This window comes from Populus alba, chromosome 1, assembly GCF_005239225.2.
Source record: "Populus alba chromosome 1, ASM523922v2, whole genome shotgun sequence".
Taxonomy (NCBI): domain Eukaryota; kingdom Viridiplantae; phylum Streptophyta; class Magnoliopsida; order Malpighiales; family Salicaceae; genus Populus; species Populus alba.
Genome location: NC_133284.1, coordinates 53333667 through 53349932, shown reverse-complemented (window position 1 = coordinate 53349932; position 16266 = coordinate 53333667). Strand labels below are relative to the sequence as shown.

Genomic DNA, 16266 nt, shown 5'->3' with positions numbered 1-16266 from the left:
ATGTGAACTACGTTATGACTTAATCCTTTTATCCACAAAGGTACGTAGGCAACTTGGAATTCATTCCAAGTACAGTCATGCAAAAAAAAAAAAAATCTTTTGAACTACGTTGTGACTTGATCCTTTATCCATAAAGGTACGTAGGCAACTTAGAAATTATTCTAAGTACAGTCACACCATCCTTTAAAGTTGTTTGAACTAATATGATTGTTCACGTAGAGAAGAGGGACAAATAAACCTCAAAACACAATCGTAACATGGAAATCTAGGTAACAAAACACAAGCGAAGGAAAAATATAGACTTTATTAATGGAAAGAAGAATTCTATTACATAAAGTATGTAGCCTCAACAGAAAGTCATAAGCCGATGTTACCAAAACAAAAAATTTCCAAAGCATAATAAACCATTATCATACTACGGTTTCCAGTTATGTCCTTCCATCTCCTTTTGTTTGGTCTCCAACAATCCTTTTAATTTTTGAAGAATGACTGCGTCAGTTTCACTTATCACTGGGGAAGAGGATAGTGTTGTGATCTCTGCTCGAATGCCGGAGGTGATGATTTTTCTCTTAGAAAGTTTTTCATCACACGCCTTGAGAGATGACTCTAACTCAGTCTTCTTGCTCTGCAACTCCATCAATTGTCCTGTTATTTTTGTTATCTCAGCATGAGTAATAGAAATGGATGTAGATGCCTCCTCTTCAAAAGCTTCTGAATTTTTAAGTTGCACTTCAAGCTTTTCAACATTTAAGGCTCGTTGCTCTAATGTCATCATAGGAGATAATGAAGACTCTAAGTGAATAAACTTTTTAGCATCCTCAATCACCTCGGTCACCATTCTTCTGATAGAATAGCAATCAACCTTTATATCTTCAATGGATAGGAGGATCTTCTCAACTTCACCAGCCAGGTTAGGAATATAATGGATCGGTGTACGAGCAATCTTATTTCTGATGCTCTCCCAACACTTGACAGCAAATTCAGATCTTATCTCTCCTATTATGTCATCAGCACAATACCTAGTGACTCCTGAAGACTCAAAGGCAGTAATAGGTCCAAGATTATGCAAGTTGGTCGCTATATTAAAGATCGGTTGAGGTGGATTAGGCTGCTCATGTGGTAAACTGAATGAAGGTTGAGAGTTTCCAATCCCAGCAGCTAAAATATTAAAAGGGTTAGGGCTAGCAACAGAAGCAACACTCATTTCTGGCCCAATATACATATCAAAGTCATTCCCCAAGTCTTGTTGACCAAGCTGAGACATACATATCAAAAAGGGGGTTAATATATGACAAATAACATGAATTGAAAAAAAAAAAAGAGGGAAAGTGTCAAACCAGTTCATCAATATTGTCTGGCATGATTGATGCACTAGGGACTCCATGAAGAAAACCCGAGCTGCAAGGATTGAACACTTTTTTGGTACGTTTTAAACGTTTCCAATGATGATCACTGTTTTCATGCTCACTGTCATAAACATTTAAGATCGCTTCAACATTATCTTCCTCCTCCTGTTACATGCATATCCTTATGAGCATCTCAATAAAAAAAAAAAGGGAATTAATAAGGCATATATATATAAAAGGAGACGAGTATTTATTTACTAATTGTGGAGAAAAGGATTGTGCACTCCTTTCCTTTGTCCTTGAGGAGTTAGAGGATTTCTTATTAAGATGATCTTTTGAAGTACTCACTCTCTTTACACTAGGAATCACAAGTGGTGTCCTATTTATGTGGGAAGATGTTCGTGTACCATCTTCCTTGTCTAAATCAACATCAACTACCCGCTTGTCTCTTTTATAGGTAGGAGAAGATCGTTTCTTTTTGGTTAAGAGAGGGTCATTCTTCTTTTCTTTTGTCCTTTGTGATACTATGGCAACATTAGCAGGACTTTTAAGAATGATCTTCATCTCTGGAGAACAAACTTTGGACCACCTTGGAGTCCACCAATCCATGTAACGTTTAGTTACCAAAGGAAGTTTATCATTTGGGGGCAACAGAAGCTTGCACTGGGAATGAGTTTTGAGTTTGGTAAAACTATGCCAAAGTTGAGATACATCCTCCAAGGTTGGGACTCCAGTTCTCCCTCCAAAGTCACGGGGAATATGTTGGCAAAACCCAAATTGTCTACTGAATCTATCAGGACAGTAAGATTCAAAAATAAAAGTATCATCATAACGAAGAGTCAAATAGCCGGATCGAATACATATAAAGTAGTCACTCTCGAGGATTGACAAGTTGCCATCATCATATAAGACCCCAACTTTAGCCAGGGGAAGTAATGCAGGAAATATGACTCTCTTGGGATCTCTGAAAAGAGCATGAGCTTGAGATTCATTGAAATGTTTTGCCAACCCCACGTCGGCATATTTCGTCATCCCAACTAACTTGGTAGGACTAATTGTTGTTTGATGGGTGCCAAATTTTTCTACAAGCCAACTGCTGAGAAAATAAATAGGAAAAGGGATGTCTCGTGCGGTCACACTCAATGCAGATTGGACTTCCTTTAGACCTTTGAAGATACTTGCTAGAACTGGTATCGCAAGAGAGAATTGCCTTCCAGCTGCCATCATGGATGCTACTTTAAAAGTACTAGGATGAATGAAACCAACATCCTTGCTAGGAAATACAAATTTGCATAGCCAACATGAAAGAAAAGCCGTTAAATAAACTTCATCCTGAATATGAGAAGGGACATTAAGCTCCTTAAAAGGATGAATGAATTTGCTGGAGCGAACACGAGACTTATCAATTGAGCCAGAAGGATAGTTAGTCTTATTGGATCCGCTAGACTTGCCCACAGAAAAAGGTACCTTGTATCTCAAGTCATCTCGAAACCAGAAATCTACCCAATCTTGAAGGGTCATTACATGGTCACCATCAATAGTCTGACATTCTTTATGAAAGGCGATGAATAGGTACTTGCAGCTCTTTGGAAAAAAAGAACGTCCTTTCTTGTCAGCTTCATTAAGTTCATCAGCAGAAGGGATGACTTCATCATAAAAAGTGCCAAAAATAGGAAGGCCGCTACATGATTTTAGCTCCCAAAGAGATATAGACTCCTCGCCATTCGGGGTAGATAGCGTGTTGGTAGCAGGATTCCAATGGTTATAAAAAGAAAGGATAACATTCATCTGCCAGTCATAAGTAAAAAGGGATGCAAAAATAGTGTCTCGAATATGTGCCCTCTCGAGGATTGACTCGTAATGTTTCAAAATAACTTCTGTCCATTCCCAATACTTAGGAGTATACTTAAGTGCATCGGAGATTGGGAAATAATCCTTGCAAGTAGCATTTCCATCACGTTTATGATAGTCTAATGACGGCAGATCAGCTAGAAAAGTTGTTGAATGTGGAAAGGAGGATTGAAGTTGTAAAACTGATTGAGGCAAACCACCATGACCATAAAGTTCATAAGAAGTCTCCAATGACCAGGAAGTCAAATGCTTGATGCTTTCGGAAGGCCTGCATTTAAGATAAACATTTACCATATATTAGAGCATTTTATAGTATTATACTTGTTATTATAAAACATATTTTAGTTAAGGAGTTATTGATACTTTAAGTGCAAAATGATGATATAAACCCTTGATAAACATGCACTTTTAAGTACTAATCATGTACCATCAAGGACAGTGTATGTAATTTGATTATTGATAGTGGTAATTATGAAAAGGTGGTGTTAATTGAAGTAGTAGAGAAGTTGCAACTTAAAAAAAAAAACACCATATACCCTACAAATTGAAGTAGATAAATCGAGATCCCAATGTAATCATGGATAAATATTATCTTGTTTTATTTTTTATAGGTAAGAGATATTTTGATAGTATTTGATATGATGTTGTGTCTATGGATGTATGTTATTTATTGTTGTATAGACCATGATAATATGACAAGAATGTCATGCATAACAAACAATGTAATACTTATACCCTTAATATAGTAATGAAAGAAAAGGGAAGTTGTTAAGAGCGAACATAAAAATATGTTGTTTTTATCCTAATTTATCGAAATGAAAAAAAAAAGAGAGAGAGAAATGAGATTTTAGAGAATCAAGATGACATGAAAAAGGGTATGATATGGAATAAGTCATTGGTGGCTACTAATGGTTCCACAAAGATTGAGATTATATTAGTATAAAACTATTACTAATCTGCAAGACTTTTTAGCCATTCTCATCGTGTCATTTTGCAGCAACAAAAATAAAAATAAAAAAACTACTACACATGCCTTCATCTCTTTGCTATCTTCTTTTTATCTCTTAAAAGGAGATAAAAATGAATAAAATGATCAATGAAGAGTAAAAAAAAAAGAGTTTTTTTACTTGAAAAATATTAAATTAATATATTTTTTTTATGATTTTAATGTTAAAAAAAATCAATTCTTGTTTTTTCTTTGGACGATAACTTATTTTTTTAAAACAAAAATGTAAGGCAAATAATATATTTAAACTCTGTTTGTTTTTTCATTTCAAAGTGTTTTTAAAAAAATTAAAAAACTATTTTTTTTATTTGCTTCAAATTGATATTTTTTTAGTGTTTTCATATCATTTTGATGTGTTGATATTAAAAAATAATTTTTTTAAAAATAAAAAATATTATTTTAATTTATTTTTTAGTAAAAAATACTTTTAAAAATAACTACAATCACACTCCCGAACACCCTATTAGTGCCTGTTGGAGAACTAGTGGCCCCCCCCCCCCTTAAAAGCTAAGTGTTTGAAAGATTTTTAAAAGTTATTGTGAAAGCTCTATTAACATATATATATATATATATATATATATATATATAACCTGTTAGTGATATTTATATGTATTAGATATTAGATGGAATTGAGATTATATTTATTTTAAAATCCAATATGAAGATATGTTTGTGAATAGAGTAATATAACATATAGTTGCTACCGATCAAGGATTAGATATCACAAAATTTAACCACATTTTTTTAATCAATTAAATACTTTTAGCTTTAATTGTGAATAGAGTAATATAGCATATAGTTGCTACCGATCAAGGATTAGATATCACAAATTTAACCATATTTTTTTAATCAATTAAATACTTTTAGCTTTAATTGTGAATAGAGTAATATAGCATATAGTTGCTACCGATCAAGGATTAGATATCACAAATATATTTTTTATTTTTTAATTGTGTTTTATTTGCTTGATGATATAGTATTTGCAGAATTTGATCACAATTCTAATTTGTTCCTGATTATATTTTACAAGTTATATTATTGCGTGTTAAAGAAACCAAGAAAATTGTCGGATGTATTTCAGACGTGATGGAATTGTAGATCGTTCAATGGAATAATAAAAAAAAATATTTTATATAAAGTATGATTTATTTTATGATGTAATCGCAATAGTTAAATCCACAATATTTAAATTAAAAATCATCAATATTAATATATATTTTTTAAAATTATTTTATAACCTCAATTTTAAAAGCATTCTTAACCAAACACATTAAATTATTTTTTCTTCAACCTCAGTTTCAACCACAGTTTTAACCAAACATCTATTTTTTCAAACCACCTCAATTAAAAGTATTTTTTATAAAATAATTTTTGTTAAATCACAATCACAACATCTACAATAATACCAAACACACTCTAAGTATCAATTTCTGACAAAACACACTTATCTCATAAATACCACAGAAAATTGTGCAAGTCACACATTTTATCCACCATTTAGCCCGATAAACACTAGTCTGCATAAGCTTCAAATAACCATTCCATGACGTCGCGTCTTGGAGGTTCCTACAACAGTTAAAATAGCTAACATGGTGTTAGCCATTGAAAGATAAACAACGCTAAAATTCAAAATGGTTGGAGTTAGATAATATATTATCAATATATAATTTATAAATCTATATTTTATATAAATTGGAGCCAAGTTTGCCTCTTTTTTTTTTTTTTTTATAATCTTGGGGTCAACTAAAGAGTGTTTTTAGCTTTAATTGTATTTGCTACTAAAAAGTGATTGGTTAGTAATTTCAGTAATAATCTAGTTGGTTGTTATTAAATGAAATTAGCGAAGTTAAAATTGGTTAGGCAAGAAGTGATTAGGTAATTTTTTTAGAAAGCAAAAGTCTAATGATATTTTTAAATTATTGACTTCATGGTTATAATTTTTCAATTTTAACAAATCATCATTAAATTCATATGTATATAAAGTATTTAATTTTAAGATTTAATGGTTTGTTTTAAGAATCATAATTATATATAAATTTGATGATTTTAAAATAAATAATACTGCATAGACAATGCAATAAATATAAGTTAAATTATTTTGTAAGAATGATATTAGAACAATGCTGGATTGCTATTGATCATTTTATCATTGATATGTGTATATTTTGATACATAGTAGAAGCTAAATAATAATGGAATTTGATAGTGTCCGTCCTATATATTCCACAAAAATAATGATTTATGGTTATTGATATTATCATTGATCACAAGTATAAATTTGGTTAACATAATAATAAAAGATAATAAGATATTAGTATCTAATAATTGCTTTTGATTATGATTGATTTGGTTAATTTTGATATTAGTCTAAAGAATGTTGGGATATGAGAAATAAACCATTCTTAAATGAATGAAGTCTAATTATTGCTTTCATTAATTTGAATACTTTAATTGGTTCTCTCTCCTTAGCATACTACAAATACTACAAAGTAATGAAATAATTAAAACCCCAACCTACCTATACACGTTTACCCTCTCTATAGATTTCTAGGATATGAGAAATCTTGGGCCACTCAGAACTATTCTCCTTTGTACAATTTTCTTTAAGATGTGGACATCCCCAAATACTTAATTGCTTTAATTTGGAGAGGCGTTGAATGGCTGTTGAACTTGGCATATACTTGAGATTCTTGCAATCCCCAATCCAAAGAAATCGAAGAGAAGAAAGGTTGGCCATCCATTCTGGCAATGCTTCCTCAAATCCCTCTCCACTGAAACCACATATAGACAAATCCTCGAGGGCAGTGCGGTGTTGAAGTTGGTGTGGTACACTCTTCAGTTTATCCCATCCATATATCGATAGAGATTTGAGGGACCCACTCAAGTTGAGGTGTTGGAATGAGTTTAAAACTCCTACAGGAAAAGCCTCCATCTCTGAGAAACCACCGATTATCAATTCCTGCAGTTGGGTGAGGCCGCCCAACCAATCATCCCCTGGGATATCACTCAAATTGGGACACGCGGTGATTTCTAAAAAAACAAGAGAAGGCAATTGTCGTAAACCATGCCAATCAATACTGATGAGCTTATCACAACCTCTAATCAATAATCTTCGAAGCGAAGACAATTCTTGAAAATCATTGCTATGGATAAGCTGACTCCAATCAATTATTGATAATTCCTCTAAAGATGCGCAACATTGTAGTCCGCTTGGAAGAGCTCCCAATTTACACCCAGAAACAATCAATTTTTTCAAAGAATTCAAATCTCGGAAATCACCAGGAATTGAGATCAACTCACCGCACCCATATATAATCAATTCCACCAGAGCTGTGCAGTGTTGTACGCTTGGAATGGATGCCAGCTTTAGACAGCCCCATATACTTAAAACACGAAGAGATGTGAAGCCATGAAATTCACCAGACAAATATCTCAGCTCATCACAAACGTTAATTTTAAATTCTACAAGAGATGAAAGACGACATATCGGAATGCTTTTCAACTTCCCACAGTGATCAATGTTCAACTCTTCAAGACAAGGAAATACTGCAACAACTTCTCCACCTGGTACCATCCATTCTTCAAGACCATCCATGTATAGAGTGAGTATTTGTAGTGCTGGAAACAGTACACCTGCACTGTCTCTGCTGCTATAGAACTCATTGCCTATACATTTCACATTAGGCATTCCAATCATCACTAGAATCTTAAGGCGTGGAAGACATCCAAGTGTTGGGAGTTGTCTCAACTTGCTGCAGCCTTTCAATCTCAGCACCGTCAGATTATTGAGTTGCAATATCCATGATGAGAAATTTTCACCTCCATAACCCTCAATTGTCAAGCTTCTTATGTCTGGGTGAGGCTGCAGGCCTTCCAGCACATCCTCGCTATTGACACTGCTGTTACCTTCATCATCACTCCATTCAAACACCAATTTGTTCATTCTTTTTCCACTCAGTTCTGCCTTCTCAGCTTCTTCTCTGTCTCTCACTTGCTCAAGCTTGCATATCTTCAATGCTCCTCTTAGTTCTTTCAAACATCCCAGCTCTTCAACCATATGATCTGGACCCACAGCAAATATCGGCAGAGTTTGAAGGCGTGTTAAGAGTCTCACCTCAGCTGGCACTAGCTTTGGATCATCAAAATGAAGATGTCTCAAGCTCACTAAATTCCTCACTTTCTGGGAAGCTTTTCTAGTGACTTGCAATCAGTGAATCTTAATGTTTCCAAATGGTAGAGCTTGGTGATGGATTCCGACAATGCTCTGATAGCAGTATCCGAGACATCAAGATATCTCAAATGTCTCAGCTTGCAAATTGAATCTGGTAACTCTGTGATATCAGACCGTCGCAATTTGAGAGTTCTCAAGCTTTTGAATTTCCAAGGCCCGTTGAGTACATCAACCATTGAGAAAACAGTTCGCAATTTTTTAGCATCAATCGCTGTTAATGCTGCCTCGTCATCCCCACGAGATACGAGATTTAGATGACGAATATGAGATGCAACATCAACAGCCGAACCCTCTTCCAGATTTAACGCTTCTGATTTTGAGACCTGTAATGCAAGATCATGCACTAGATCATGCATCTTGCAACTTGTTACGATCTCACACTCATTCCTTTCAACATCTTGGAAAAAGGAATTCGCAAGCAAGTCATTGAAATACTTGTTGCCTTCGTCTTCCATCCTCCCATTTGATGGCCTGAGAAAACCTTCAGCCATCCAAAGTTGAACCAGCTCTTCCATTTCAATTTCAAAATCTTTAGGGAAAATGGAACAGTATGCAAAACATTTTTTCAGTGCTGGCGATGACAGGTAATCAAAACTTAATCGCAATATGCGCAAAGCTTTTTCATTAACATCCCGAGAATCCCAATTTCTACTCTTTAGAATTGACTGCCACACATCTGCCTGCTTTCCGTGAAGAGTTCCTCCCAAAACATTAGCAAGCAACGGAAGCCCTCCACATTTCTTTGCAATCTCTGTTCCAATAGACTCCAAGTCTGAAGCTATTGTTTCTCGTCCACCCCCACTCACCTTTTGCTTAATAATGGACCAACATTCATCATCTGTTAGTTTTCCTGGCTCGTGCTGAATAAAAGGAGAAGTCTCCATCATGTCTGCGACTTGCTTTTTGCGGGTTGTAACAACAACACCATTCCCATTCATGCTGTTAATTTTTAACAGTTGCTCCTTCAAATCATTCCACTTATCAAGGTCTTCATTCCACACATCATCAAGAACAAGAAAAAATGTCCTCTTTTCCAGCTTTTTCTTAAGGTTTTCCATAATTGCATTTAGGTTGCTCAACCTACTTGTAGTTTCATCAACATTTTGCAACATCTCTCCTAAAATCCTCCCTTTACTAAAATCATTAGAAACACAAACCCAGATTGTTATATCAAAGTGTTTTCTCTCCCGCACTACTTCACAAACTTTTTTTGCTACAGTAGTCTTTCCAAGGCCAGCCATCCCCACTATAGGGACAACCGGAAGGACATGTTGGTGTTTGGTCAAGCTAGTCAGCAATTCCATAACTTTAGAGACATCATCCTCCCTTCCTACAACTTCTGAGCTGTCAAGGAACGAATGTGTCTCTCGATCTGGGTCCCAGCTAACTTCTTGAGCTCTATCTAGAGGTAGAGATGTCAATCCAAGCCCAAATCCGGCTGCATCTTTCCGGATTTCATCCAGGGCTCTATTGATCTTCTCAACTTTTTGACCCATAATCAAACGGAATGCAACAGGATTGTGGAGTGAAAACCAATCACGTACCTTTCCCTTCTTTTATGTTAGAATGTGTGGGAAAGAGTTGAGAGAAACACAAGAGTGAAAAGAGAGGGTGTGTATTAAGATTGTAAGTTTTTTGTAATTTGTAAGCTTGTTTTGTAATAAAACCGTGTGTTTTATCTCCTCTAAGTGTTTCAAAGCCACCACCAGTGGTTTCTCCCACCAACACTTACAGCAGATGAAGGAAAAGGATGTGCAACCTTCTACTACAACGTATGGACTGGTTATGGAGGTAATAACTGTTTTTACTATCCATGGTTCTTAACAATATTTCACATCAGTAGAACCTGTATCTTAGATTCTTAGCAATACCTTGTTGTATGAGTTTATCATTGTTCTGATAAACAGCTAGTCATGTTTGCTGACTTGCTACTATGATTATCACTCCATATTTCAACTTTCATAGAGCTGTTCATAGAACTAGACTTCTAATCTAAGCATATGGACTTAATTTTTCTGAGTAAAAGTACATCTTGAACTGTTCGTTCAAATCCTACCACCAACCTCTTTGGTGTCGTCCACAGATTCATCTCACCTGTTGCTTGGTGCATGATGGCTGAGAGGTTTGAATGTACCCCAGGTTTTACCCAGTGCTAAATAAAAGGTTTAATTCAGAAAAAAGACTTTGATTTTTGCAGTATGAAGTTAGTAACCTAACCTAGGTACATCAGTTTGGTTGAATAGGGTGTCATATGAACTTGTTGTACAATATTAATTCTCTGGTTGGGCTTTCCGTTTCTCATATTCAATTTTATGGTTCATATTCAAATGACTGCGCCTTGATACTTCACAATTAAGATAATTCTAAGGTTTTTTTTATCTTGATTCACTCTCATGTGTTCATGTGGTAGTTTCTACTATCTGTTAATGTTGGATTCCAATGTTAGTTTTCAGTAGTAAGAGGGGGTACCATTTCATAGCATCATGAAGTGAGAATTTCCCATCATTTTTGGCTCTTTAAGATAGGTGCTCAATCTAGCATCTTTTAGGGTGGTTTTGGTGTTAAATATCATTGTCAAAGCATAGGAGCATGAGCTATCCTTTTGACCTGCATACCATCAAGAAAAATATTTCCTATGAAAAGCCTTGTTGTATTATAAAGTGGACTAATGGAACTGGTAACAGTTTGCTAGATATTCTCATTTTCTTGAATATACATCTTAGTTTTTGTAATAACCAGGAAATGATAAAATGGTTTTCTGCCTCGTACTTGAGCAGGTCATGCTTGCTTGTGGCAAGTACAACTTGGTTCATGAGTTCTTCAAAAAAGTTCAGAAGTCTTCCATTCCAAATGCCTTAGTTTATAAAGGTGCTTGACTGATCTATCATTTCTTCCATTTGATTTTATAGAACCTCATTTTGAAATCAAATTCTTGTTACATACAGTTCTCGTCAATACTTTTTGGAGAGAGGGTAAGACAGAAGAGGCTGTGTTGGCTGTCAAAGACATGGAAAGACGGGGAATTGTGGGCTCAGCTGCTCTTTATTATGATCTTGCACGCTGTCTATGTACATCTGGAAGGTGTCAAGAAGCACTAGATCTGGTAATCTTTTTATGCTTAATCTACTATGTTTCTGTTGTGCATGTATATTTAAAACTGAATATAAAGAACACTGTATTGTAGCTAAACGATCCGCATGCATTGAATGGTGTGTTGCTAATTAGAGTTTATGAGCACGGGGAGTTATATCACTGCAAAAACCAGAATTTTGTGTATTGATAACTATTGCCTGCCCAGTTAAGGTTTCAGTTTATACTACTGTTGAATGCACAAAGAATATGCATTTAATAGTTTGCAAGCATTAAAGCTATATATTTTGTACACTCATTGATGCTTTTGTAAAACTCCATGATATAAACAAGTAGATTGCAACAGGTTTGGTGTCACTTCAACCACCTACAATTTGTGTGCTTATTATTACCACTAGCTTTTCTTTGAACAAACAGTCCATCACAACCTCCTTTCATTTCACAGATTGAGAAAATATGCAAGGTTGCTAATAAGCCGCTTGTAGTAACTTACACTGGCTTAATCCAAGCTTGTCTGCACTCTGGAAACATTCAAAACGCTGTGCACATCTTCAATCAAATGAGGAACTTTTGCCCCCCAAATCTTGTTACTTGCAACATAATGCTAAAGGCGTATCTAGAACATGGATTGTTTGAAGAAGCAAACGAGCTTTTCAACAAGATGCTAGACGATGGCAATCATATCGGCAGAAGATCTGATTACAAGTTTCGGGTAATACCAGATATCTATACTTTCAACACCATGCTTGATGCAAGCATTGCAGAGAACATGTGGGATGATTTTGAGTATGTTTATCAAAAGATGTTGCGCCATGGGTTCCACTTCAATGCAAACCGTCATCTTCGAATGGTACTGGATGCTTCTAGAGCTGGAAAGGTACTTCTCAAATCTATTGTGATTATTTGAAATTACACTTTTATGTGAACATATTATTGAAATGGATGTTAATAGCATCTCCATAAAAATAACACTAGGCTGCCAAATTGCATCTACGTCCTGACTGAATAGCCTGATTCAAGGTGCTATTATATGAGAACAGTCAAAAGCACTTGTAGGAATAAAATGGATGCCTTGTTGAATTCCTGAGGAGGGATGATAAGAACTTATCTTTTTAGTACACTTTGGATGCAATCTTTGTAAAATGCTTCTGGGTAATTCATCTGTTAGAAAATTCTGAATTCTGAAAATTTTAGGAACTGTAAAATCTCAGAATTCAGAGTTATGGAAATCTAACTTTCTTGTCCTTATCCTCTTCAAATTTTAGATATAAACTGTCAGGGAAATTGAAATTTCTCACTTTATCCTTTCAAGACTTCAGATTTAGTACAAAAGAATTGTTCATGCCTATATTAATAAAAACAAAAATACATGTAGTATGTGTGTAGTGGCAACGATTAAACAACATCAATAGTGTTCTTTTTGTTTCTAATCTTCAATTCAAGAGAAGTTACAAATTCCCATTGTGACTGCAGGGAGAAGTTTGTTGGTGGGAATCCGGGACCGATGATGTACTGATCTTTGTTTATATGAGGGATAAGCACACTGAGACACAATATTTAACGTGGTTCGGCAAATCGCCTACATCCACGGGAGAGGTTCATTTTATTTAGAGATAGAGAAAGAATACAACACATGGAGGAGGATCACATTCACTCAACTCCCATCTCTCATTGCTGCATAGGGCAGCGGCTGCATATGGCAGCAGGGCTGCTGGTGGCAGTCCTTCTCTTTCTTTCTCTCTTCTTCTCTCTACATGTCTCACAACTCTCACACTTTGCTCTCTAAGATCATGCCTCTTTTATAGGCATCAATGGCAGCTCCTCTTGCTCCTTTGTCATCAATGGTGGCTGCCAAACTCATCTCTTCTTCAACAAAGGTGGCTGTCAAAGTCAAGGTTGGTGGTTGCCACCAACAAGCCTCCTTCTTTGACAATGTCAACATAATTGGCAATATTCCAACAATCACCCCCTTTGCCATTTATGTGGGCAATTGTCATCTTGCTTCTTCAGCACACGCTTTCTGGAGCGTTCTGAAATGGGCTCCTTTCATGGCCCTCACACCTTCTCTAAGGTGTCTCCGCTTGTCGTTATGCGACGGTCTAAACTAGGGCTCCTATTGTGGCCCATAGTTTGACACATATAATTGGGTAAACATGTGCACCTTCTTCTTCTTCATCGACCACCATGATGACCTTTAGATGCCTCCTGATCGGGCAATCTCTTTTTAATAATTCACCACTGTCATTTTCGGTCTCAAATCTCAATGATCGGACCATACCATTGCATCCGGAATGATCAAATTAGCTGGAAACATGTCTTGAATCGTCCAAATCGCACTTCAGACGGCTAAGATTTGATCAAAACAATTCTGGCCTGATCAACGGCTCAGATTCACTCTCAGATCCGGTTGCACATAGGATCAGTTACACTCGATCCCATCCCTCGGCTCGCGGCTCGGCTCCAACTCAGCTCGGCTCGGCTCGCGGCTGATGACTTGGCAGGCGGGTCCCACTATGCTGACATGTTTGTTGACTAGTCAATGGCTTGCTGACTGTGTATGCTGATGTCATCCTTGCATCATGCTGATGTCGTCCTTTGCATGGCACTGTTCATGATAACGTCACTGTTCATGTTACTGTTCACATGGGTCGGGTCAACTCATCCGGGTGAAGAAGACGCGTGGGGCGCGTCGGCGCGCGTGGGAAGACACCTTGCCGGAGAGTGATGGAGAGTGCGGCCATGTACGACGTCCGATTTTGACGCCGTTTTCACCAGTGGCTTCGTATCGTCCTCCTCTACACAGTGGGATGATCAAACACCACTTTAAACCAAAAGCTCTGATACCATTTGTTGGTGGGAATCCGGGACCGATGATGTACTGATCTTTGTTTATATGAGGGATAAGCACACTGAGACACAATATTTAACGTGGTTCGGCAAATCGCCTACATCCACGGGAGAGGTTCATTTTATTTAGAGATAGAGAAAGAATACAACACATGGAGGAGGATCACATTCACTCAACTCCCATCTCTCATTGCTGCATAGGGCAGCGGCTGCATATGGCAGCAGGGCTGCTGGCGGCAGCCCTTCTCTTTCTTTCTCTCTTCTTCTCTCTACATGTCTCACAACTCTCACACTTTGCTCTCTAAGATCATGCCTCTTTTATAGGCATCAATGGCAGCTCCTCTTGCTCCTTTGTCATCAATGGTGGCTGCCAAACTCATCTCTTCTTCAACAAAGGTGGCTGTCAAAGTCAAGGTTGGTGGTTGCCACCAACAAGCCTCCTTCTTTGACAATGTCAACATAATTGGCAATATTCCAACAAAGTTTTGGAAATAACTTGGAAGCACTTGGAGCAGGAAGATAGGATTCCTCCACCGCTTCTTGTCAAAGAAAGATTTTGCATGATGCTTGAAAAAGAAGACTTCGATTCTGCTCTTGCTTGTATTACCACAAATTCTGATGGAGAGTCTCAAGCATTCTGCAAAAGTGCCTGGTTGAATTTATTCGAAGAAAATGCTCAGCGGTTTAGAAAGGACACCCTCACGCGGCTAATGCATGAGGTGCGTGTGCTTGCTGCTCAAAGCAACTTGCCAAACCCTGTATTGCAAAATCTATTAATATCATGTAGTGATTATAATAGGCCTCGTGTAAAGGTTCCTGAATTCAATCAAACATAGATTTTTTGTACAGTTAAATCTTGAAAATCCTTGAAATCTTAATGGAATGCACTCATGCAGCTAGCAAACCAGCATGTCCTAGTAATGATGATAAGGTTTAGGGTGAGAATGAGTCTTGAAATTATTCGTCTTGAGAATGCCTCAAGACTATGTGATCCAATTAAGGAGTTTCTATCAGTATAAAGCTCCGCAATCTATTAAGAAAACACTGTAAAGGGCTTGGCGACCTGCTACTATGCAAAAGGACTCGATGGGATCTCTGCTTTAGAACATTTCAAGTTGTCAAGCCTGTTATAGGTATCTAAGTTCAATGAAGGTAACATTTCAAGCTGTCAAGCTTGTTATAGGTATTTATGTTCTATGAAGGTAAGCCTTTAAAATGGCTTCAGATGTATCTACTTGTTCAAGATCTAGAATGGTTGTGATTGCTTGGTACTTAAAGTAGATTATGATAGTTCATGCAAGATGTATTGTGTTTGCATTCTTTATAAATGGTTTTGTAAGCCTATAAGAGAGCTTTGATTATGGATAAACAATAGGTTATTAGGGTAATTAACAAAGGTGGCTTTTGATTTGACCAAAATAATAAGGAGGTGTGCGCTAACAAAAAAAATATCATTCATTTAGCCTGAATCGATAACTAAATATATCACAAGTTAAAGTTCAAGTTCTAGATATGGTTTTAAATTTTACTGTTTTAGATATGATGAATTAGGACATTGAATTTATAAGTGCCATAAACCAAAGAGTTGTAAGTGTAAACATTTGTAAGTAAAATAGCATAATGAGAAGAGAAGTGATCCTATTTATGATGATTAATATGGTAGTGAGGAGGTTTTCTAAGATAATGATGGTGCTACCTCAATTATCCAAAAGAATGTAATACTTATACCCTTAATATAGTAATGAAAGAAAAGGGAAGTAGTTATGAGCGAACATAAAAATATGTTGTTTTTATCCTAATTTATCGAAATGACAAAAAAGAGAGAGAGAGAAAGAAAAGGGAGATTTTAGAGAATCAAGATGACATGAAAAAGGGTATGATATGGAATAAGTCAT

General features: G+C 36.3%; 2 protein-coding genes across 2 annotated transcripts; one reads left to right on the top strand and one right to left on the bottom strand.

Annotated features, from left to right (window-relative positions):
* Nucleotides 1-6588: 6588 nt before the first annotated feature.
* LOC118046646 (putative disease resistance protein RGA3) lies at nucleotides 6589-10326 on the bottom strand. The gene is given in 3 exon segments (XM_073407794.1): nucleotides 6589-8379; nucleotides 8382-9987; nucleotides 10306-10326. Coding segments are annotated over 3 exon segments (3285 nt in total). The 3' UTR covers nucleotides 6589-6721.
* An 858-nt stretch (nucleotides 10327-11184) lies between these two features.
* LOC140955326 (pentatricopeptide repeat-containing protein At1g30610, chloroplastic-like) lies at nucleotides 11185-15390 on the top strand. Its single transcript, XM_073407790.1, has 5 exons — nucleotides 11185-11302; nucleotides 11380-11537; nucleotides 11970-12401; nucleotides 14887-15129; nucleotides 15268-15390. The coding sequence occupies exons 1-5, from the start codon at nucleotides 11185-11187 to the stop codon at nucleotides 15388-15390; spliced, it is 1074 nt and encodes a 357-aa protein (XP_073263891.1).
* Nucleotides 15391-16266: the final 876 nt, after the last annotated feature.